We start from the raw sequence: 23818 nt of genomic DNA on the forward strand, positions 1-23818 counted from the left end.
ATTACCTATTAGGCAGTATTTCAAATCACTTACCGTTAATATAATAGGAATTAATATACTGGATAGCTGCTCGACTGACATCACCAGATTGTGCTCTTAAAGCAATGCCCCAAAATTGGTCCATACCACAAAGCTAAGAAAGAAAAACATGACATCTATAAATTTTACTATTTGTCAAACAATGCAAATGCTAAGACTGAAGTAACAAATTTAAAAGTCATTCGATATCAAAAAGTTTTAATATTCTACAAAATATTTAAAAGATAATTTCTATTTAATATTACTTAGTTATTATATAATAGAAATGATAGCAGCCTTGGAAATTTTCTCAGTTACTGAGATACAAGTTAAATCAATTCTAAAAATACTTATTTATAAAGCAGCTGACTATGTATTTCTGTACTGTTCAGTAACTAAAAGTTGTGACTACATAGTGGTAAAATTCCCCGAAACATGCTACAAAGGAATGAAAACACAAGTTTATTAGCATAACAATGCTTAAATGCTTTCATCCAACTTATTCTCATAAAGTCACTGTTTATATGTATTCACAGAAAGTTTTAAAAAATATGTTAACCCAAGTTGTCACTTAAATTCATGTTAACCACAAGATGACAAGAATGTTTTCACTGAAAACTAAGTGGAGACTGCAAGTTCTTAAAAGTTGGGCAGAGTAAAGCACGATATCCTTCTGATAAGTGACTAACCACCCTCAGTGTTTCTAACATCTACATTAAAGCAGTATTATCTCAAAATTAGAGTATGACTACTTCTTAGGTCAATCAGAATTGTCTGGTTGTCTGAAATCACAAATTAAAATTTATCATACTAATATCAAAGTAAGAGGACCAAAAAATTAAAAAAAAAAAAACACACACTACTGAAACAAAGAAAGAATGTAGGAAGACAGTGTGAAAACATTTTGGATACAATTAAAATTATTCGTTACTACATAAATTAACAGCAATTTTCTCTGCTTTTGTCATTATAGCACAACTCCAACTTCCGGAGAAAATTAATGAAAAATGTGAATGGATAATACGTAAATCATAGCTATCATTAATAAACTGGAATGTCCAATGAGATAGACTTTCAAATAACAGTCTGTGTCAAGAGAGTCTAGGAATAACACATTCAACAAAACCTAGTAGCCACCCAACTAGGCAAATGGAACTCTAAACCAGAGGTAAGATTAGCAATTTGTGAGGGTCTTCAGCTAATAAACTGAGTATATGCCTTAGGATCAGAGATGATTTACATAGATTCTATTCCAGAATAGAGGTTACCAACAGAAACTCTGGAGTTGCTCAAGAGCATCTAAAAGTTTTGGATTTGACAAATGGCATAAAAATCAGATTTTAGACAAATCAACCTTCTAATTGAAAAACTATTTCATTATACTATCTGGGAGCTTTATCATTATATTATCAGAGGACTAAAGGAACACTCAGATGGCCTCTTCTCTATTAATCAAGGAATGTGTAGTAAGTTCACTAAGCACAATCAAGGTTATCTTTGGTAATGGAAAGGTACCAAATTAGTTTTTTAAAACTTTTTAAAACCTAAGAATAAAAGTCTTCATAGTTAGTAAATTCAAAGCTTGATAAACAATATAATTCAGTACACTAGTTTGAAAAATGAAAACAAAAATTCCACAAGCTGACCTAATTAATAAGTCTAAATCCATACCTCAGAGTTTGAACCACCATCATAGGCACTGGTAGCCAATCGAGCCAAGTTACACAGATGCTGAAATAGGTTTAAGCCAGTCATGCTAATTGTTTCAGGTTTTAGCTGGGGCATCTTAAAAAAAAATTTAAGCCAGTTTAGTTTAAGAGATTTAAATTAATTTTAGTGAAAACATTATAAAGAAAATGTTATCAGCACAGATTTTCACTGAAAAATTAAGATAGATGATAATAATTTAATGAAAATTTTATTCAGGTCATAATTAAAACATATCTGATACATTTCAATTTTTATAATGGACATAATCAAATCAGAGAAAATTAATTTTAAAATTTATCATTTATTGTATACCTAGACCATGCACATTTGTGAGATGGGTAGCTACATGTACAGTTTGTATATAAGTCTCAAGTTGAAATTAAGATAACTGAAGGTCTATTTGTAGCTTTCCTTTGGATCTATTTGGTGACTTAGTTTATATGTATTCATTCATATATACTCAATTCTACCACAAAGACAATGTGAGAGTACGTAGAGAGCCTTTACAATCTCAAAAATAAGCATAAAAATAATAAAGTCTATTGCTGTTATTATTAATATTTCAAATTCAAATGGAATATTAATACCTGAACCAACTGTTGCATCTGATAAAGGAGAACAAAAACTGGACAAAGAACATCTTTAATGTTATTGTAGCAATTCCTAAAACACCCTTTCCAGGGACCTATAAAAAATCTGAAGATTAGCTTATATCTATCTGCCAGAAGAATGGCTGATACTACAACCATTTAAGAAGGAAGAGTCACAGAATACAGCTCTACATTAGTGGGTATGGGTAACACTCCTGAAAATTTAACTATAATGTTACTATTTTAAAAATAAACACCAAAACTCCCCACATTTCTTTTTAACGTTTGCCTGAAGCGTTATGCTAATTACTGTTAGTTTAAGTACTTCAGTTAAGGAACAAAATATTTTTGTAAATATAAACTAAGCATCGATTTTGATATAAACACTATAGAAAACAAAACTAAAGCAAAATCTGGCAAATACTATATAAAAACCACAGAAAACAGCACCTTTATCTTTTTAAAATTCAAAAGAAAAAATTAACATTAGTTTGTTTAAAAACAAAATATAGAAAAATAATATAAACAATAAAACTGTCAAAAAATAAAATTACCTTCTCCAGGAAAAGATGTTTGTAGGTTTCCATTCCCATAGCATGTTGGTCTTTACTTCTAACTTGATTTAAAAACCAATGGAGTGCATCGTCATAACACTCAGAATCTTCTACTAAACAATGCCATAAAATGTCGACTTGCTCTAAACTTAGCCCTAGATTAAAATTACAAATTTTGAATCACAGTACATAAAACGTTTTGGTCCTAATTCAATGTCCTAGAAGCACCAATATATCCATAAAGGAGATATTATTATACAGTATTTATAAAAATTATTTTATAAAAGATTTTACATAATTTATGCTTTTAAAATGTAGTTAAGTATGATATCTATATAAATCATCTAAGGTTTAAGGGTGAAGAATAGAGTGGATACTATGTTCAAAGCCCAGTCTGTGCACACAGGATGTAAACAATACATGCTAATAAGCATTATTTTTGTAAAATGAAAAAAAGGATCCTTGTGATAAAGCAAAATGGAACTGACTGTCTCACACAGAGAACAGCGACACATCAGAGGACATCATTAGCTTGGAAGCCAATGTAATGAAATGAAATCTGTATGGGACTTTGACCCAAGTATTAAATGATTCCAAGCTGTGACAGGAGAAAGTCAGAGAAGTATTCAAAAAGAGGAGGCATTAAAGGCAATCACAAGTCTAATTTTGGGTAAATGAGACTATCAAAAGGGGTAGAATAAAAGCATCATGGGGATTTCAAAAGTATATCATAAAGGATTCCAAAGCCAGGGGTTGTTCCGCATCAGAAGGGATATGAAGGTGTGAAACCTCTCTCTTTCTTGGGAAAAGCAGATGAGCCCCAGAATATGAAAAAAACACCTCAGGAAATATTTAGTAACAATACCAGTCTAAAGAGTTCGAGTAGAAAAATAGTATCCTATCAGTTTCTCACAGAAATAGTTAATGTACAGACTATTTTTTCTAAAATAACCTGTGTCTCTAGGAATCAACATAAAACTAAAAACAACCTTTAGTGTATATTAAACACATTAAGTAATTAAGAAGACAGATAAGTAACGAAAACAGGCAACAGCCCTGGCTGGTGTAGCTCAGTGAATTGAGCTAGGCCTGTGAACCTAAGGGGTGCCGGTTCAATTCCCAGTCAAGGTACTTGCCTGGGCTGCAGGTCAGGTTCCCCAGAAAGGGGAATGTGAGGGGCAACCACACATTGATGTTTTTCTCCCTCTCTTTCTCCTTCCCTTCCCCTCTCTCTAAAAAATAAATAAAATCTTAAAGAAAAAAGATAACAGTCCTAAAAAATAGTATCCAGGTTAATTATAGTAAATTATATGATAAAAAAGAAGTGTATTTATAAATGGCTGAATCACCAACTCACATTCAGTAGGCAATATATACACTTTGTTATTGTTTTAAGTTTAAAAAATATATATTTCTTGATATATTAAAAATCAACATTATCTTACAGAACTTTGGAATAACCATATTTTACTTGACAGAAATTGTGCCAGTAAAAAAAGGACAACTATGATCTTGGAGAAGTTTTCAACTTGCTTGTATCTGGACAGTAGCTATAATGCACAAAGAATTCATAAGGTGCTCAATGTGGGTGGGAGCACCAAAATAATACCTTTACTTAAAGTATATTTTATTGATATGCTATTATAGTTGTTTCAATTTTTCCCATTTGCCCCTCTCCACCCAGCACTCCCTTCCCTCCAACAATCCCCCCCTTAGTTCATGTCCATGGGTCGTACATCTAAGTTCTTTGGCTTCTCCATTTCCTATATCATTCTTAACATTCCCCTATTTTGTACTTACCAATTATCTTCTTAATCCCTGTACCTTTTGCCCCATTCTCCTCCTCCCCCTTTCTGCTGATAACCCACCAAGTGATCTCTATTTCAATGATTCTGCGCCTGTTCTAGTTGTTTGCTTAGTTTATTTTTGTTTTTTTTTAGATTCAGTTGTTGATAATTGTGTTTATTGTTATTTTACTGTTCATAGTTTTGATTTTCTTCTTTTTCTTAAATTAAGTCCCTTTAACATTTCATATAAAGGCTTGGTGAGAATGAACACCTTTAGCTTTACCTTGTCTGAGAAGCACTTTATCTGCCCTTCCATTTTAAATGATAGCTTTGCTGGATAGAGTAATCTAGGTTGTAAGGTCCTTGCTTTTTATCACATTGAATACTCTTTTCTAGCCCTTTCTGGTCTGTAAGATTTCTTTTGAGAAATCAGCTTATAGTCTTTTGGGAACTCCTTTGTTAGTAACTCCTTTTCTATTGCTGCTTTTGAGATTCTCTCTTTATTTTTAACTTTTGGCATTTTAATTATGACATGTCTTGTGGTCCAACTTGTTTTGGACTCTGTGCTTCCTAGATTTACATGTCATGTCTATTTCCTCCACCAAATTAGGGAAGTTTTCTTTCATTATTTTTTCAAAGAAGTTTTCAATTTCTTCCTCTTCTTCTTCTCCTTCTGGCATCCCTGTGACTTGGATGTTGGCACATCTGGAGGTGTCCTTGAGTCTTCTTATTCTGTCCTCATTCTTCTGAATTCTTGTTTCTTAATTCTATACTGGTTGACTGTTTATTTTGTTCCTTATGTTCCAAGTTGTTGATTTAAACCAGGGGTGTCAAACTCATTTTCACTGGGGGCCACATCAGCCTCATGGTTGCCTTCAAAAGGCCAAAGTAATTTTAGGACTATATAAATGTAACTACTTCTCAACTGTTAAGGAGTTGAAATTACATTAAGCCCTTTAAAGGCAACTGCGAGGCTGATGTGGCTCCCGGTGAAAATGAGTTTGACACCCCTGGTTTAAACTCTGGCTTCCTTCCCTTCACTATTGGTTCCCTATGGATTTTTCTTTATTTCATTTAGTGTTGCCTTCATTTCTTCCCTTATGTGTTTGCCATACTCAGTGAGATCTCTTAGCATCTTTTTCACCAGTGTCTTGAACTCTGCATCTGATAGGTTGACTATCTCCGTTTTGCTTAGTTCTTTCTCTGGAGTTTTAATCTGTTCTTTCATTTAGGCCATATTTCTTTGTCTCCTCAATTTGGCAGTCTCCCTGGGTTTGTTTGTGTGTATTAGGTGAAGTGCTTTGATTCTGTCTTGGCACACCTGTCATGTCGTAAGGGGTGAAGCCTTGGGTATTCGCCAGGGCAGGGTAACCCACTCCTGGCTTTGTGGCGCTATATGTGAGGGCAGAATAAGAGAGGGAATAATGCAGCTTGTTTGGCTCTCACCCTGTTTCCACTCATTTTCCCCAACTTCCTGCATGCTACTAGAGCCCTTCTAGCTGCTACCCTGGTGCTAAATCCCAGAGTGGGCGGGTCTGCATTCATTCTAGTGCCATGAGGGCCCTTTAAACAGACTGAGAGACTCCTGAGAGACTGGCAATTTCTTCCACCACCCCGACCCCCACTGGTTTTTACAGCCAGTTATGAGGCTTCATTTTCCCAGTGCTGGAACCTTGGGCTGCGCATTTTGCTCTGGGGCTGGGATGGCTCACTCCCCAGGTGTCCCTTCAGGTTTTTATCTTCCACACTTGAATGTGCATCCACCCATTCACCTCACTGCCCACCTCCAAGCCACTGCCACCACACTGTGTCCTCTCCGCCTGGGTCCTGGTCTCCACCCTTCCTACGCGTCTGAATGAGTATTTCTTCTTTAAATCCTTGGTTGTCAGACTTCCATTGGGTTCAGTTTTCTGGCAGTTCTGGTTGTATTTTGTTGTGAGCTTAGTTGTGATCCTTCTTATGGTTGCGCAAGGATGCGAAGCATGTCTACCTATCCCTCCATCTTGGCCAGAAGTTGCCAAAATAAATAATTCATTATTCAAATACTCAGAGGAGGGGTTAACACTTTCCAGTGAGAGTCCACACTAAGCAAACATGAAATTTACTGGGCATGTGAAATTATTTATGTTAATAATACTTGTTTTGGTTTGACTTCTCCATGAATAAGATGGGGTGTTTTTACATTTTGTATTATTTATTTCCTGTATGGTATCCATCCTAATTGATATGACAACTGACTTAGTAATATAAGATACTAGTTTCCTACCAAAAACAGGAGTCTTCACTTTGACATCTGTTGGTATCACAATGTTAGTGGTATTTCTTATAAATATCATAACTTGAAGAAATTATAGATTTAAACAGTGCTTCTCAGGCACAGATATGGACTTACATACAGAGTAATGACTCCTCTCTGGCCAGTAAGACATTCATCATTAGACTATATTAACATAGCTAAAGAAAGAGAATGTCCTTACAAATGAGGTTTGTTGACATGAGCACATATATAAAAACAGTATGGAGAGGGAGCAATAATACAATCAGTCTAGTTAAGAAAAGGAACTCTAGCCAAAAGATTCAATCTTCACCCTCTCTTCTGTGAACGTTTAGCATGCATGTTTGGACATGGTCAACACTCTGAATATACCAGACCAATCTATTTTTGAAAGGCTAACTGTTAACGACTTTGAGTTTGAAATTAATCTAAATAAAACTAGGGACTCTCATTTTTTCTATAACCTATGAAACCAAGCAATTTTGGGTAAGATTTAGCCCTGATAATAGCACAATAGCTGTTTGCAACTTGGGTGATAGGAAGATTCCATAATCAAAGGTAATAAAAGATACAATCACCCTAACATATGGTCTTGAAATGAGACATTTATCCATTGAGAAACTGACACTTACAGAGAATGAAGTAAGAATGTGTCAGGGTCATGCTCATATTGCCATATATACTGATAAGACTGATAAATTATTGAGAATAATTTAATGACTAAAGAAATCTAAATGCATGAGTACATTTCACCGGACTCTTCTCCAAGGATCAATACAGATCTAAAAACTTACTAAAATACTGATTAAAACACTTACTGAAATGATCAGGTGATCCCAGAGTTGAAAACACGCAAGTCAAGAACTGAAGTCGAACTTGAACTTCAGCACTGTGGCTGTATCTATATATAAAAGGTCATTAAAAATAATTAATCAAAAGATCCTATTTCATAATTATTATTAAAAATTTAATGGCCCTAATCTTAAATTATACCAAATAAATAAAATTCTATTTTCCTAACTCCTATTTATTAAATATTTTAATTATATAACTTTAGTTACACAAAAAAGATCATAAAATCAAGTATGTTTGAGATGTATTATTTAATAAATTATAAAAATCTGTAAACTATTAGAAAACATACTTTCAAATTAGATGATGAGAAAAGTACATAAGAAATCAACAGTGGAACAAATGTCATTTGGAAATGCTGCAATATGTGCATAAATTAGTCTCCATCTAGAAATTTCATGTTTCATTATTACAGTCCCTCCAGTGACATAATCTTATTACTTAAACAAGAAATGCTAAATTCATTTCCATAAATCCCTTTCATAAAGAATTCAGCTGATACACAACTGACATTTTTTAATATTATTTCAAATCTAAATAACTATAATTCATGTGTACAAAATTCAATGGTTAATGTAAGAGTTGCTGTGGAAGTTGGTTAATAGGTGATTTTACGTGGTTCTCTGGGAATTCAGTTTATAGGTACTTGCAAAGAAACAGCATTTTTAAAACGTTGGGGGAGGAAGCATAAGAGATGAGTCTGAAGCTATAGACAGTGGCCAGACTGTGGGCAGCCTGAATGTCAGAAGAGTTTGGTATTGATCTGGATGGAAGTCACTGAATGATTTTGTAGGGATGAGAAGCTAATGACCAGATTTTCATTTTAGGATTCTTTTAGCAATCTTGTGTACTGCATAATGAACTGTGTCATTTCACAATATTCTAGTTCCAGAGCACCTGAGCACTCAGTCAATAAAACTAAGTCAATCAGGAGTTTTTATTGGTGTGTTAGAAATCAAAAGGCTGGTTGTGGATGAACTGCCCAAATTACTTTGCCAAAAAAAGACAGCTATCCAGCCTGAGCCCTGATCCATAACCCAACTTACAAAGTCAGAAATCCTATTAATTCAATTTCCAATAATCTTCAAGAGCAAATTTTTAAGTTTCCCAAAATTAGTTAATTAAAAAAAATTATACTAAATTCACTGGTGAAGTTTAAGGTAAAGGTTTTCTAAAGATTAAGTTTGCTCGATATACCTTTACTGCTCTTTACTATTTTGTATTAATATTGGGGGAAAAAAAAGAACTCTCTGCTTCATTACTGTCGCAGTGCCCTTTGTAAAGATGAAAGTACACATGGCAAAATGGCTGGGGTAACGGAAGGTGGAATATAATAAGCTACTCACAGACTAAAATGCTATATAGATAAAAATTCAAGTACATCTATTAATAGCTTCTCATCCTTTTCTAATAGGACAGATTTTGTAGCAGAGTCCTTGAAGTACTGTGAAGGTGGTCTGAGGGACTTTGGTCACAGACATAAAAAGGAAAAAAAAGTCTTGTTCTTTACAAAGTGCCTTTATTTCCTGAATACTTCCTTCACCTATATTTGCATCTCAGAGTAAGGGACCTATAATTCAAGAAAGCATATGTCCCTCTGTCACCCCTTCTTTGACTTCCACAGCAGAACCATTGCCTCCACACTTCAAAAGACTCTGTTCCCCACTGAACAAATGAAAAATAACGTGCCATAAACTCAAGATGCTTTACCAAAGAGTAGCAAATGTACAACTCTTTTACAGCCTGAAGGAATAAGGAAGTTATACAGCCTAGAGGAACAAGGAAGGAACAAGGAAGTTATACCAAAATAATCCAGATAACATCTCTCTGCTCTATGGTTTTATTCTCAAAGATGCCTAGCAAGAAGGTAGATTGGAGGATTAGAAGGATACTCTGGTGTACCCTAGGAAAGTATAAAACTCATCTCCAAAAAGCACCACTCCATCTTTATCTTTTTTACCAAAGAAGCAATGCTTGTTTAAGGCTGCACCTCTGGTTGCTTACTTTGCACCTCTAGCAAAGTAAGCAACAACCCTGAGCCAATGCTATAAATAACCAAGTTTCAGACCTGTATTCATTTTTTGGCACTTAATATTGGGACTTTCTCCTTCTGAGGATGATTCATCTACATTCTCCACTCCCTTCTCTTAAGCATCCCTTCCCTGTTCTTGAAGCCCACAGGCTTGTGACTGTGGCAGGAGCTCTTTTGTAACTTAGGGTTTATTTCTCTTTTAACAGATAACTTGAATTCTCTGTCTCCCAAAAATGCTAAAGATGTGGGTCATTTGTGATTTAATTTCTGCTCTTTTTAGATCTTATGTATTTTATAGAGGACGTGTGGTGATGCTCAGATTCCGGGGGCCACGGTTATCCTCAATCTTTGCTTCAATAATAATAATTAAAGAGAACACAGACTATGAAGAACCCTTAGAATTTTAATAGGATTTACAAAGACTACACCTTATATAGTTGTAACTTTATAAGCAAAGCTATGGAATAGAGTAAATTTAAGGAAATACCTCAAAAATAATTTGACAGACTTGTAGAACAGGCTACCTTATGAAATCACTGAACAATAGACCAGGAAAGGTTGGTTGAGTTCAGATTTTAGAAGGCCCCGAATAGTAGGTTGAAAAAACTGGAGTTTATTTTTTATGCAGTGAAGAATATAAATGGGCTAAGGGACAAGTTTCTTGTTTGCTTTGTACTATAATTTGTTTTAGTGAGGTAACTACAATTTATAGATAATCTCCTTTTTGCCAGATGTAATTTACTGAATTATTTCATTTATTCCTTATAAAAATTAATAAGGTAAATAATTGAAACTTATTAGAGAGGTAAATACTGAAAGAAGTTCAAAACACTAGATTCCTAATCTAAATCCAGGTCTGTCTGTTTCTTAAGCCCATGTGCTTTCCAACAATACCATATTGCCTTCATAATTTAATAAGAATAAGGAATTAACAACCATAGGGCAGATTAAGGTAAGAAGACTGATCTACAGGTTGGTTAGAAGAACTAGAACAGTGTTTCTGGGAATGTCATCTTGTGAAAAAACAAGAAATACATGTTAGTATTACGGTTAACTAGAGATTGAAGACAGTAGAAGGTTAACAGTCAAGAATACAAATTATAGAAAACAGATTGTTTCACTGTTCATAAAAAGTGTTTATAAAATGAATTATACAAACACTAGCTCCACTATTTATAAAATGTGTGACCTGGGGCAAGTTATTTATCTCATAGCTTAAATGTTTTCACTTTTAAAATGAGACTGCCAACATCAAATGGGTTGTTTTATATCCTGAAGTTACTGATACTTAAATGGTATCTGGCATATAATATCAATGAACACTAGCTATTTTTACCATCAACATCATCATTATTCATGTTTGGGGGAAAAAAAACCACAAAAAAGGTCCAAGTCACCAAGTTTTAGGACTGGGAAAATGGAGGTACTCTCCAGCACATATAGTAAGGCCTGTAGAAAAAAAATGTTTTGTGGGAAAAAATAAGTAAATTCATTTTTGGACATGGAAAAAAGTATGCCTTAAAGGTCTGTGACTTTTCTGAACACTTCTCCAGTCTACTCAGCTTCCATTTTTGTGGGAATTTCCCACGTGTCTATCTTCTCTGTAAATACTGTGCTACTTCTCCTATTCGCTAACACACTGATACTGACACTGAGATGGTTTCCTCAGTTTGACCATCAGTCCCCACCAACTGACTCGAAAGCATTCTACATGTTTACTTCTGGGCAGGCATCTCCTTACAAGAAGTGTTAAACATAGCACTACCACCGACCAACTTCTACAAAGTCTTATCCAAAGTCACTTCAACATACACAGAAAATATTTTTAGTGATGAAATATTAACACATTATGCCATCAGTTTTTAAACTTTCCAGACATGTCCTTAACTTTTTAATATTAGTATCCAATTATAATAATAAAGGAAAACATTGAAATTATATTTGTTTGGAAATAAATATTTAAACATCTTAGAATTAAAGCCTTAATATATTAAGACAAAGATATGGATGATTTCTGCAGAAAAATTAACTTTTAGTTCCTGAAAGCAATGACTTTTAACAGAATGCATTAGTGAAGGTTAACCAAACCACACGTTACATAGGCTACATTTCCCTAAGATTAAAAACTATAAAAATAACTGTTATAAAATTCTTCAACTTAAAGAAAGACCCTGTCTTTCTCTTAAATTTTTACAATTGAAATTTTTATACTTATTTACTATATAAAAAAGTACAAATACTAGAAAATTATCTTTCAGAGGATAGACTTAAATTAACTAACTTAATTAAGAGATACTTACAGTGCATGTTTTTGCCTTCCTTCTCTTACAGACTGAATATAGTATACCAAATTATCAAAGAAAAGCTTCATCATGTTCAGTTCTTTTTCTGCCCACCTGAACCAATTGAAAGAAAAAAATAATTTTAAAGCCAGAGGTAAGAGAATAAATCTATTATAGGACAAGAAAAAGATTTTAAATCTCCAAATTCAAAATCTCTTAATTGTCTAAACTTACAAGTTGTATTTATATTTGACTTGTGAAAAGATATAAAGTAATGCAAAGCAATGCACCTTAATTTTTGTGAATTTAAAGTATCAATGTCATTTTTTTCAATACTCAAAATACCCGGCGAAGGGGATAAAATGTCTGGCAGAGTGCTAAATATAAATGACTAACATGAATTTACTGGGTTGGCCAAAAAAGTTCATTTGGTTTTTTTTCCTCCCATAAGATGGCCCTAGTAGTACTTAGTTCTCATGAACTTCATTCAAAACAATTTTGTTGGGCTGTATTGTGACAGCTGTTATATCAGCATGCATTTTTTAAAAACTTATCAAAAATTGGTGAATTTTTGTGTATCCATTTTAATATTGAAGATGGAAGAAAATATGTGATATTTTCAGCATATTATGCTTTGTTATTTCAAGAAAGATAAAAACGCAACTGAATTGCAAAAAAAGATTTGTACAGTGTATGGAGAAGGTGCTGTGACTGATTTAATGTATCAAAAGTGGTTTGCAAAGTTTCATCTGGAGATTTTCCATGGACGTTGCTCTACGGTCAGGTAGACCAGCTGAAGTCGACAGTGATCAAATCTAGAGACTGGTAACAACATTATACCACACAGGAGACAGCGACATACTCAAAATGTCCAAATCAATAAAGTTATTGGTGAAAATGAAGAATGTGGCTTTTATTTTATGGAAAAAAAATACAGACTTTTTGGCCAAGCCAATATATTAAAAATACTATGATACAGTTGATATAGTCCATATAAGGATGGACTGTGTGTGTTGGTCTTTATTTAGCATAATTTAGCAGAGTGCCTGGCATATAGAACCCCATACAATATAAACTTACTAAATCAGAATTCCTCTTACTGTCAATATGTAATTTGCTTATTTTTTAAACAATTTTTTAAATAAAAGAAATATTCAGATATTAAGTTCCAACATAATTAGAAACACTAGAATAAAAAAAGAAATAGTGATAAATACAATCAGAGATACCAGGCAGGGTCCTTTACTTCCACAACAATCTATCTTACACATTATTTACTAGCAACATACCTGCTAAATGTACAGATGTAAAAGGATTAATATTCCAAAACTTCTAATGTAATTTACATCATGTCTTTGGCTATAGCTCTCTTTTCAAAATAAGTTACTCTTGCCTTGACAATCATTTAATGACAATCAAGTGCTAGAAATAAAACTAGTTCTAACACACTTGCTCCATGAATTTATGCAAGTAACCTGACCTCTTTAAGTCTTTTACTGGTTACCTGAACAAAACTAAGAGGACCAGGGATAACAACTTCCAATTTCAAAATATGGGTCATAAGAATTTGAGATAATATGTACCAAATGTTGAGTGCTGCTGCACATAACAGACTCACAATGAGTTAAAGTTTTGACTATTATTGATACCAACTAACCATAGGAAGTTCTGGGTTCTTTTAAAAGAGAACCCCCGGGTAAGATTTAGGATACCAGTCTCATGTTAAAAACCCTGTGATCTGTTATTAACTGGAGCTTATTTACATTCAATTGGAAGAACAAGCTAAAAGGGTTTCAACTAAATATACTTAGGTTGAGGTACTTGGTTAGTATTAACAACTTAATACTCAGTTTGCCTCTTCTACCAAGACTGTTATCCTTTCTTACTCCTTAACATGAACTTCCTCAAATGGCCACAGTATCTCACCAACATGACCAAGAGAATCCCTTTCATACTTTAGAATTTTGTAATTCAGTCATTTAAACACTATAGGAAGCATCAATGAAATAGGACTCATGGTATTCTTGTACTTAAAGGATGCTAAATGTTTTCCTTCATCCTTCTGTTTAGTATCTCAAGGACCTTCCTTGCATTCACAAACGGAGTAGTCACTAGAGTCATATTGTAATATTAACTGAAGAGGACTAAGATGCTTAGAGGTTCACAACATTACATAGATCTCCTTTGAAAGAGTAAATAAGCAAGGGTTATAACTCAGAAGAACTTCATCCTATTTAGAACTATAGACTTCTAAGATTTTTTTAAATGCTATTCATTTTGAAAGTACAAGTGCTCTTACCATCTCATCTTAGATTTGAGATGTTAGGTAAAAAGCCATCCAACTTGACTTCAAAAATGAATTCTTCAACAGGTCTAATTTTTCCTAAAATTTAAAGGTCTCTGAAATCTCTCTGAAAAGTCTATTTTTAATAAAGCAATTAATACATTCTTATAGATCAAGGAAAGCACCTGTGATAGCTTTCTCTAGAATATTACCAAAACCTGAATCAATTTCACAAAGTACTATCCTTGAAAGAATTCCTTTATATTCATTAATCATAATTTATCTATAAAGGTAAAAGAGTTTAGGATGGTGTCGAGATTATCCCTAACACGATGTAATGGTCTAAAATCAATTTCTAGTAAAAGGAAAAATAAAAGACATCCTGGAGTGTTTACTTTAGTGTGGATCTTCCTCAGGAGTTGCTATGGCCAGATATACTAAAAATCTTCACCCTAAAATTAGTGCATTAATTGCTAAAGTATTTTTCTCCAACTACAATGAATACAAAAAGTCAGATTTTCCTTCTGATGTAGATATAATTTCTATGGGGCTAACTGGAAGATTTAGCAGTCTAAGAAATCCAAAAATAATATTTGAACCAAACAAAAATCAAAATTTTCCTGGTACATACAGAATAAAAGCCAGTAAGTTATTCAGAACCTTGTTTGATAACTATGATCTTTCTTTTAAAATCTTTAAAATAAATACATTTCTTTTATTTACTTACATTGTAATCCAATGTGTATCATAACTACTCCCAAACTGCTGAAAAGTACCAAACAGTTTTGGAAGAAGCCGAAGTGAAATTACTACTGATCTGAAACGGTAAAAACAGGTATTTAGAGAATAAAATAATTTTGACTACTATCAGTAATCCTTTTTACAGAAATTCAATTATTTAAAATCTTAAATGAAAAAGAATTTAATGAAATTTACATACATATATTTCTTATACAAATACTAAAAATTTTTCTTCTGAAGTATAAATTTATTTTAGACACTGGGGCAAGAAATCAAATTTTACAATACCAATCTAAGTCTTTTAAACTAAAATAAACGGTAAATATCAGAGTATAAAAGCAAGTGAAGAGCATTTAAAGATAAAACTTTTTCATAAAAGTATATACTCTTTGACAAGTCATGGGGACTTCTGAGAATTTAAACCAGGAAAACAGGAAGCAGAAGCTTAGGTAAGTTATCTCCAGTGGGTTTCTCAAAATTTAATGTATACTTGATTCACCTGAGGGAATCTTGTTAAAATGCAAATTCTCATTCAGGAGGGCTAAAGTAGATTCAGAAATTTTGCATTTATAACAAGACCATGAGTGATAAACTCCTGGTTAGTGGACTACATTCTGAAAAGAAATAATGTAGAGAACATTTTTTTCAAACTATACAAATTATCATTTTCTAATTCTCATTTAATATGATCTGCTTCCAAGTTGAGAATCACTGCATTAGGAGCCATGTTAATAATGAAAGCACACAATATACACCAACTATGCCAAGCAAAAAAGGGATAGGAAACCACTCAAAGGCAAATAAATCTGAGTATGTCTATGTTCTAAAAGGAACAAGTGTATGGAAGATACTAACATACCAATCCCAGAAGTCTTAGTAGGCAAGGAGGTTGGCCACATGAGTCTCAAAAGATTATCAAACTAATCAGACAATGAAATTTTTTTTTTTTTAGGCTCAGGAACCAATATAGCTTCTTGAAAGATTTTTATTTTATTTTATATATTTTTAAAGATGTTATTTATTTATTTTTAGGAGGATGACAAGGGAAGGATAAAGAGAGGGACAGAAATATCAATGTGATTTCCGGCCAAGATGGAGGCATAGATAGACACACTACGCCTCCCCGCACAACCAAAAGAAGGACAACAACAATTTAAAGAAAAACCACCAGAACTGACAGAAAATCGAACTGTATGAAGTCCAACAACCAAGGAGATAAAGAAGAAACATTCATCCAGACCGGTAGGACGGGTGGAGATGGGCAGATGGGCAGAGAGGACTCTCGGGCAAGGCAGCAGCTGATGGACCCAGCCAGGTGGTGGATTGTGAAGCCGGGTGGGCAAATCTGCAGCTGGCCCACAGGGCAGCAGCTGGTGGACCCGGTGACAGACCGCACAACCCAGAGTTCCAGCTCCGGGAAATAAAGCCTCAAACCACTGATTGAAAACACCAGCGGGGGTTGAGGCTGCAGCAGAAGAAACTCCCAGCCTCACAGGAGAGTTCCTTGGAGAGACCCACAGGGGCCTAGAACATACACACACACACCCACTCGGGAATCAGCACCAGAGGGGCCCAATTTCATTGTGGGTAGCATAGGGAGTGACTGAATACCAGCAGAGAGTGGAGCAAGCATCATTGCTCCCTGTCAGACCCCTTCCCCACATACAGCATCACAGAGCAGCAACTAGTGTTACCCCGCCCTGGTGAATACCCAAGGCTCCACCCCTTTACGTAACAGGCGTGCCAAGACAAACAAACAAAAAAGCCTAAAGGAAAGAACAGATCAAAGCTCCAGAAAAAATACAACTAAGTGACAAAGAGAAAGACAACCTATCAGATGCACACTTCAAAACACTGGTAATCAGGAAGCTCACAGAACTGGTTGAATTTGGTCAAAAACTAGATGAAAAAATAAAGGCTATGGTAAGAGAGACAAAGGAAAATGTACAGGGAACCAATAGTGAGGCGAAGGAAACTGGGACTCAAATCAATGGTTTGGATCAGAAGGAAGAAAGAAACATCCAACCAGAAAAGAATGAAGAAACAAGAATTCAGAAAAATGAAGAGAGGCTTAGGAACCTCCAGGACATCTTGAAACATTCCAACATCCGAATTATAGGGGTGCCAGAGGAGAAGAGGAAGAACAAAAAATTGAAAACTTATTTGAACAAATAATGAAGGAGAACTTCCCCAGTCTGGCAAAGGAAATAGACTTCCAGGAAGTCCAGGAAGCTCAGAGAGTCCCAAAGAAATTGGACCCAAGGAGGAACACACCAAGGCACATCATAATTACATTAGCCAAGATGAAACAGAAGGAGAGAATCTTAGAAGCAGCAAGAGAAAAGGACACAGTTACCTACAAAGGAGTTCCCATAAGACTGTCAGCTGACTTCTCAAAAGAGACCTTACAGGCAAGAAGGGGCTGGCAAGAAGTATTCAAAGTCATGAAAGGCAAGGGCCTACATCCAAGATTAGTGTATCCAGCAAAGCTTTCATTTAGAATGGAAGGGCAGATAAAGTGTTTCTCAGAAGGTCAAGTTAAAGGAGTTCAGCATCACCAAGCCCTTATTATATGAAATGTCAAAGGGAGTTACCTAAGAAAAAGAAGATAAAAAGTAGGAACAGTAAAAATGACAGCAAACTCACAGTTATTAACAACCACACCTAAAACAAAAACAAAAGCAAACTAAGCAAACAACTAGAACAGGAACGGAACCACAGAAATAGAGCTCACATGGAGGGTTATCAACAGGGGAGGGGGAGAGAGGGGGAAAGGTACAGAGAATAAGTAGCATAAATAATAGGTGGAAAATAGACAGGGGGAAGGTAAGAATAGTGTAGGAAATGTAGAAGCCAAAGAACTTGTAAGTATGACTCATGGACATGAATTATAGGGGGGGAATGTGGGTGGGAGGGTGTGGGCAGGATGGAGTTGAGTGAAGGGGCGGAAGTGGGAGAACTGTAATAGCCTAATCAATAAATATATCAAAAAAAAAAAAAAACCCTACTCTCCAAATGTCCTACAATAAACATGTTTTCATTGTATAAAATATAATGTAGAAGAAAGCATGATGCTTGATATTAGAAAATAGGAAGCCAGGTGGTGAATGGACACTGGTTGAGTGGATAATGGTACAGTTCATTTAAAAGAAGAGTCAAGCTGTGGCCAGGTGGCTCAAGTTGTTGAAGTGTTATCCTGTGCACCAAAAGTTGTAGGTTTATTCCCTGATCAGAACACATACCCAGTTTACAAGTTTGATCCCTCGTCAGGTCAATGTTTCTCTCACACATCAACATGAAAAAACCAAAAGAAGAAGAAAAACCAAAAACAGAAATGTTGAAAGAATGTGGAAATGAGACTCATCCTCCCTCTACCTGACCCTAAGTGGAATGTTTTTCTTTATAATTTATTATATACTCACTGAATTATCAAGAAATGATTATATATTAGATGATAAAACATTTTTAAAGTCTTCCCTAAGATTATCAGAAAAATTCCAAATTTTCACCTTAAAAAATTTCCAAGAATACAGAAGCCACATATTTAAGTGTTATAAGTTCAAGAATACTTTGTAATAAATGACCAAATTCAAATTCAAAGTGATCCCAAAACACTGCAATATTTTATTTAAACTGATAAATGTAAAAGGAGAAATGATATAAAGTATGTACTTATAGACTATAAATTACTAACATACAAAATGGGGAAGATAATTTATTTGTTTGGAGACAATAATTAATATTTCAATATTAACTGAAATTCAGTTTTGATTGCTGAATGCTTACAAAACTAAATATAAGAATGTTATATTCAAACTTGCATTTCAAAAATTCTTCCAAGAATGAAACTTTTAAATACCAAAACTACAAGCCTGGGCAATAACGTGTTTAAGTCAAAAAGGGCCAATGATCCAGAGTAACAAGATACTAATTTTAGACTCAAGTAAATGCCACTACCCTAAACTTCCCTAGATCTTTGCTCGAGTCTAAGAGGTTTTGTTGTAACCAGAAACTTATTATTGGCCAGAGATTTTTCAACCTGTGTGCCATAGTACAGGGGTGTGACTCAAGAATTTTTAAAACATGCAATACCTGATGAGTTAGGGGCCCAGACCTCTTTTCTCTTAGATTGTCAAATTAAAAAATGACAACAGCCAACAGACAAATAGCTGTCCGATGTGAATGAATCAAAATTACATCTATATTTTTTATACTATCAGCAAAAAATACACTTTTTGGTGTGTGGCAAAATTTTAGTAGTTAGTTTGTATGTGCCATGAGATGAAAAGGTTGAAAATTGCTGTACTAGGCAATTGTGTTGACTTAGTAGAATGGATACATTTGTTGGTGATCTCTACAAAGTCATGTTTAAACAATTTTTTCACAATCCAGGACTTCATATTTTAGGATACTGATGTGTTCTTCAAAATGCTACTTATTCAGTCTTATAAATTATAATACAGGGGTAGGCAAATGTAGGTTTACAGTTGTAACACAGTTTATTTTTGTGTTATTTATTAATTATTGTATTATGTCCTTTTCCATATGAACAACTGTTTATACCAAGAGTTAACATGAAATCCTTTATATAATATAGTCATTTGGAGGGAAAAACATAACGAAGTATAAAGTATCATCCACTTTTTAATTATCTGAACCTATATTTATGTACAGGATCCCTGACACATGCAATCACTTTATTCAAGAAAGCATTTGTAAACACAAAGGAAAAAATTTGAATGCATGGGTTCAAGTACCTACTGGGAATCAATGGCAAAAAAAAAAAAAAAAGCCCACCACATTTGATAGGTTCCCGGAGTCTCAACTCTTGGGAAGCAAAATTTCAGGGGTGCCAAGGTACCAGATGTGGACTGCTTTCTAGTAAACATAAAAACTAAATGTGTTGACTACTACCCAAACCCTATATTACTACCCTACTCACTGGACAGTAGTCTTATCTCACTCATTCTTGGTAAAAACATTAAGCTGGTAGGTAACAGACTTTTTATTGTGGGAGCTACTTTCTACCTCATGCTCTCACATTATGACAACATTCTGCAAACATATTCTACTATGTTTCTATAATTTTAAACTTCCTGCATTGCCAAAGTATTATATGCCTTATAAACCAATCTGCTTAGGGATAAATGTACATAAGGCACATGTTTGCATACAGCAGAGAAAGACAATGCAGGAATTTTTAAAAAAATATTTACAATGGTTCCATATAAATGATAGACTTATGAGCAACTTATGGAAGACTATAATTTTCTCTTTCAAATCTGTTTCCTGAGATGTAATGAGTCCAAGTTACTGTCCCCCCCAAAAAACAACAACAACAAAAAAACTACCTCCATTCTTTAAAATAAGTTCTAATATGACCATAGAAAAGCAAAAACAGAGCAAAAAATGTTCAGAGGTCTTGTAAACCATGTCAAGTGAGAAAGAAAATGAAATGGTTAGCATAGAAAAAATAAAAAGAAACAGAAAACCTCTGTAAGTACATAAAAATTAACATCATCAAGAAGTTAAACCTCTGTGATTTTTGTCAAATGTCAGGAAAATGGTAAATGAATTAAGGTTACAATACCTTATTTGTTTAACATAAGGAAGAGCTTTCCTATTAATATTAGCCCTGGCTGGTGTGGTTCAGTGGATTGAAGGCTGACCTGTGAACCAAAGAGTTGCTGGTTCGATTCCCAGTCAGGGCACATGCCTGGGTTGCAGGCCAGGTCCCCAGTTGGGGGGTGCGAGAGGACACCACACATTGATGTTTCTCTCCCTCTCTTTCTCCCTCCTTTCCCCTCTCTCTAAAAATAAATAAATAAATAAAATCTTTTAAAAATGTTAGCACACTTGTGCAACTTTCCTCTCATATTGTGATGGTAAACTAAGGGAGCTAGGTTCTGAGGAAGGATTCCTGTGTTTAGAATAGGATTTCTCAAACTCTGATGTCACTACTGACATTCTAAGCCAGATAATTCCTTGTTGTGCAGGAGGGCTATCCTCTGCATGGAGGGATGTTTAGTAGCAACCCTAGCCTGTAACAGCACCTCCAATCCTACTCATTGGTGTAACATTCAAAAGTATCACCAGACATTGACACTGTCTGGGGGGAAAATCATCCCCATTGAAAATCACTGGTTTATCAGGAAACCCAGACTAGTGATGATTAAAATATGTTCAAGCCCATTTTTTTCAATTTGCAATGATAACTTCAGTATGTTCAGCTGGTATATACCGTATGTGTTACATATGTCATTGGCTGAACAATGTCACATGACTGATATCTTTTATACTAAGACTAGCATGATATAGCAACCCTATGAGTTACTTATCATTAAGTAGACTAGGGTACAGGGATCGCCTCAAACAAATGTAAAATGTTTCATTTTCAGGTAATTTGGGGGTGGACAAATTCAAGCTTAATAAAAAATCCAGATTAACAATTTTCATTTTATATACAGATCTCTCCTTTTGTCCCTTTGAAGTTTGCTTATAAGATAAATATATGCTCATGGTGGAAAAATGGAAAACAGAAAAGCCTAAAGAGGAAAAAACTAACTCAATCCTAGAAGAAAATAACTATTTTACAGTCTCACATACTGCTTGCCATCTTTATAACAGATTGGCCTGTGAGTATACACCCATGTCATTATATAATCTCTGAAAACAGGACTCGAACAGGCTATATATTTCATCTTTCACAGATTTTTTTAAAGTACAACATACATGCAAAAACATATGTAAGTCCTAGTAACAGTTCAAAATATTAGGAACTAAACATACCTGTGCAATCAGTACTAACATCAAGAAATAAATCATTACCGGCATACCAGAAGCTTTTGTTCTGTCCCTTTCCAGTCACTAACAACCCAAGGGTAACCATTATCTTGACTATTAAATATAACAGTTTTCCTGTTTGTAAAAATTCTAGTAAAGAGATAAATTTGGCTTCTTTCATTCAACATTATGTTTGTGAGATTCATCCACACAATCTCTGCAGTTGTAGTTCATTCATTGTTATGCTACTCAACAATCCAAAATTTGATTTTCCTTCCTATTCATTTTTAGCATTTGGATAGTTGCACAAAGAATATTTACTCATTTTAAATAGTGCTGTCATGAAGATCTTTGAATGTGTCTTCTGTTAAACATCTGGAGGAGTTTCTTAGGGCACATACTTAGTGGTGGAATTGCTAGGTTGCAGGGTATGTAAATGCACACAGGAGGAACATAAAATCGATAAAACCACTTAAAAAATTGTTCGCTGGTTTCACAAAGACTTTTAAAAGACAGTATTTTTAAATTAACTGCTATAATACCTATGTAAATGAAGAAGTATCCCCCAGCCATTAAAAGCATTCCTTTTAGAAAAGGCATACAACTATAACTGAATAACAATAAAAAAAAATTTTTTTTAAAGCATTCCTTTTAAACAATATATGCCAAAAGAGGCAAGTGATACCCTGAGAGGTTTATTAGTGATTTCTCATAACTTCTTGAACAAGTAACTTTCTATTGTGATTGTCCAAATTATAGCCCTTTAAAGACCAAAAGTAGAAAATATTGCACATTTCCTAATTCAATTAGGTAAAAAAATTTTTTGAAGCAATTAAATATTCAATAAAATTAGATGTTTATATCAGTCATGGGGAGAGTTAAGCTGAAAACATTATTTAATATAAATAACATACCCAATTAATAACTGAATTCACTATGCCAGAAAAAGAAACATTATCAAAGCAGTACAGGACAAGGAAAACCTGAAATTATAACATAGAACAGAAGAGTAAACAACCACCACCAAAGAAGAAAATCAAGAAATTTGTAATCATTTGGGCTCCAATAAGAAGACTATAAATATATGGCAGAATTCAAACAGAAAAAAACATTAAACTAATTCTTTATACACTACAGAAGTCAAGACACAAATGATACGCCCAAATGAAAGAACAATGCCATTATCAAAATGTTTCATTCAGCTTAAGTTTACTTATCTTCCTTTACATGTAATATGACACATTTCAACATTAACTGCAATTTGAACACAGAGTAATCACCACCGTGTTCCCAGAGTCAAGAAGAGAATAACTACTTTTGCTACTCCGTTGTTTCTCTTGGAGGAGATTTAATCAAGAGTGCCAATAAAGTGCTGAAAAAAGCAAGACTGGGTGATAAAATATGAACCCTGTGAAGGAAGCCTTTTAACCTAATATTAGAACCACAATTACTAAAAATAGGTTGATGATGGCACATTAGCTGTTATGAATTTACCACACCTAGTCAATAATATACAAAATTAACTTTGACTACTACATTAAAATTTTTTTAATTCATATTTACCTGTTGTTTCCTAAATTTTCAAGGCAACCTTCAATGAATCTCATTCGAATCTGTCTATCCGTGAACCAACATACTAAGGAACAGAGAAGTTTCTCTGCTTCATTTATTAATCCTTCAGAAAGATTAACCTACAAAAAATACATAATGTTACAGTTTATCCTGATTGCATTTTTGCTGTAATTTTGTAGTCTTTTGGATCTATTAAATAACTTACTGCATCATCATCTTGGACTATATCCCACAACAAAGTGTTTCCTTTCTTGCAAACATTATCCAAATTAATGTCTGTCACAGCATTACTGTTGAATTGATGTTTATGAACTGCAGGTCCTGAGGGGGCAAAATAT

The 23818-nt window shown here is 34.2% G+C and overlaps 1 protein-coding gene across 6 annotated transcripts in view; it reads right to left on the reverse strand.

Moving 5' to 3' along the window:
- The window catches only part of USP34 (ubiquitin specific peptidase 34), a 223184-nt gene that overhangs the window by 111522 nt on the left and 87844 nt on the right, over positions 1-23818 (reverse strand). For all 6 annotated transcript variants that reach the window (XR_008427014.2, XM_053925775.1, XM_053925776.2 and 3 more), the window contains 8 exons: positions 23686-23801; positions 23472-23599; positions 15112-15201; positions 12119-12214; positions 7753-7835; positions 2873-3027; positions 1690-1803; positions 34-133 (listed from right to left, as the gene is read on the reverse strand). Coding sequence is in view for 5 of the 6 variants with exons in the window: in XM_053925775.1 (XP_053781750.1) it covers positions 34-133; positions 1690-1803; positions 2873-3027; positions 7753-7835; positions 12119-12214; positions 15112-15201; positions 23472-23599; positions 23686-23801 (882 nt within the window). In the remaining variant the exon portion in view is untranslated. The remainder of the gene's footprint in view (positions 1-33; positions 134-1689; positions 1804-2872; positions 3028-7752; positions 7836-12118; positions 12215-15111; positions 15202-23471; positions 23600-23685; positions 23802-23818) is intronic.

This window comes from Desmodus rotundus, chromosome 5, assembly GCF_022682495.2.
Source record: "Desmodus rotundus isolate HL8 chromosome 5, HLdesRot8A.1, whole genome shotgun sequence".
NCBI classification, from domain to species: domain Eukaryota; kingdom Metazoa; phylum Chordata; class Mammalia; order Chiroptera; family Phyllostomidae; genus Desmodus; species Desmodus rotundus.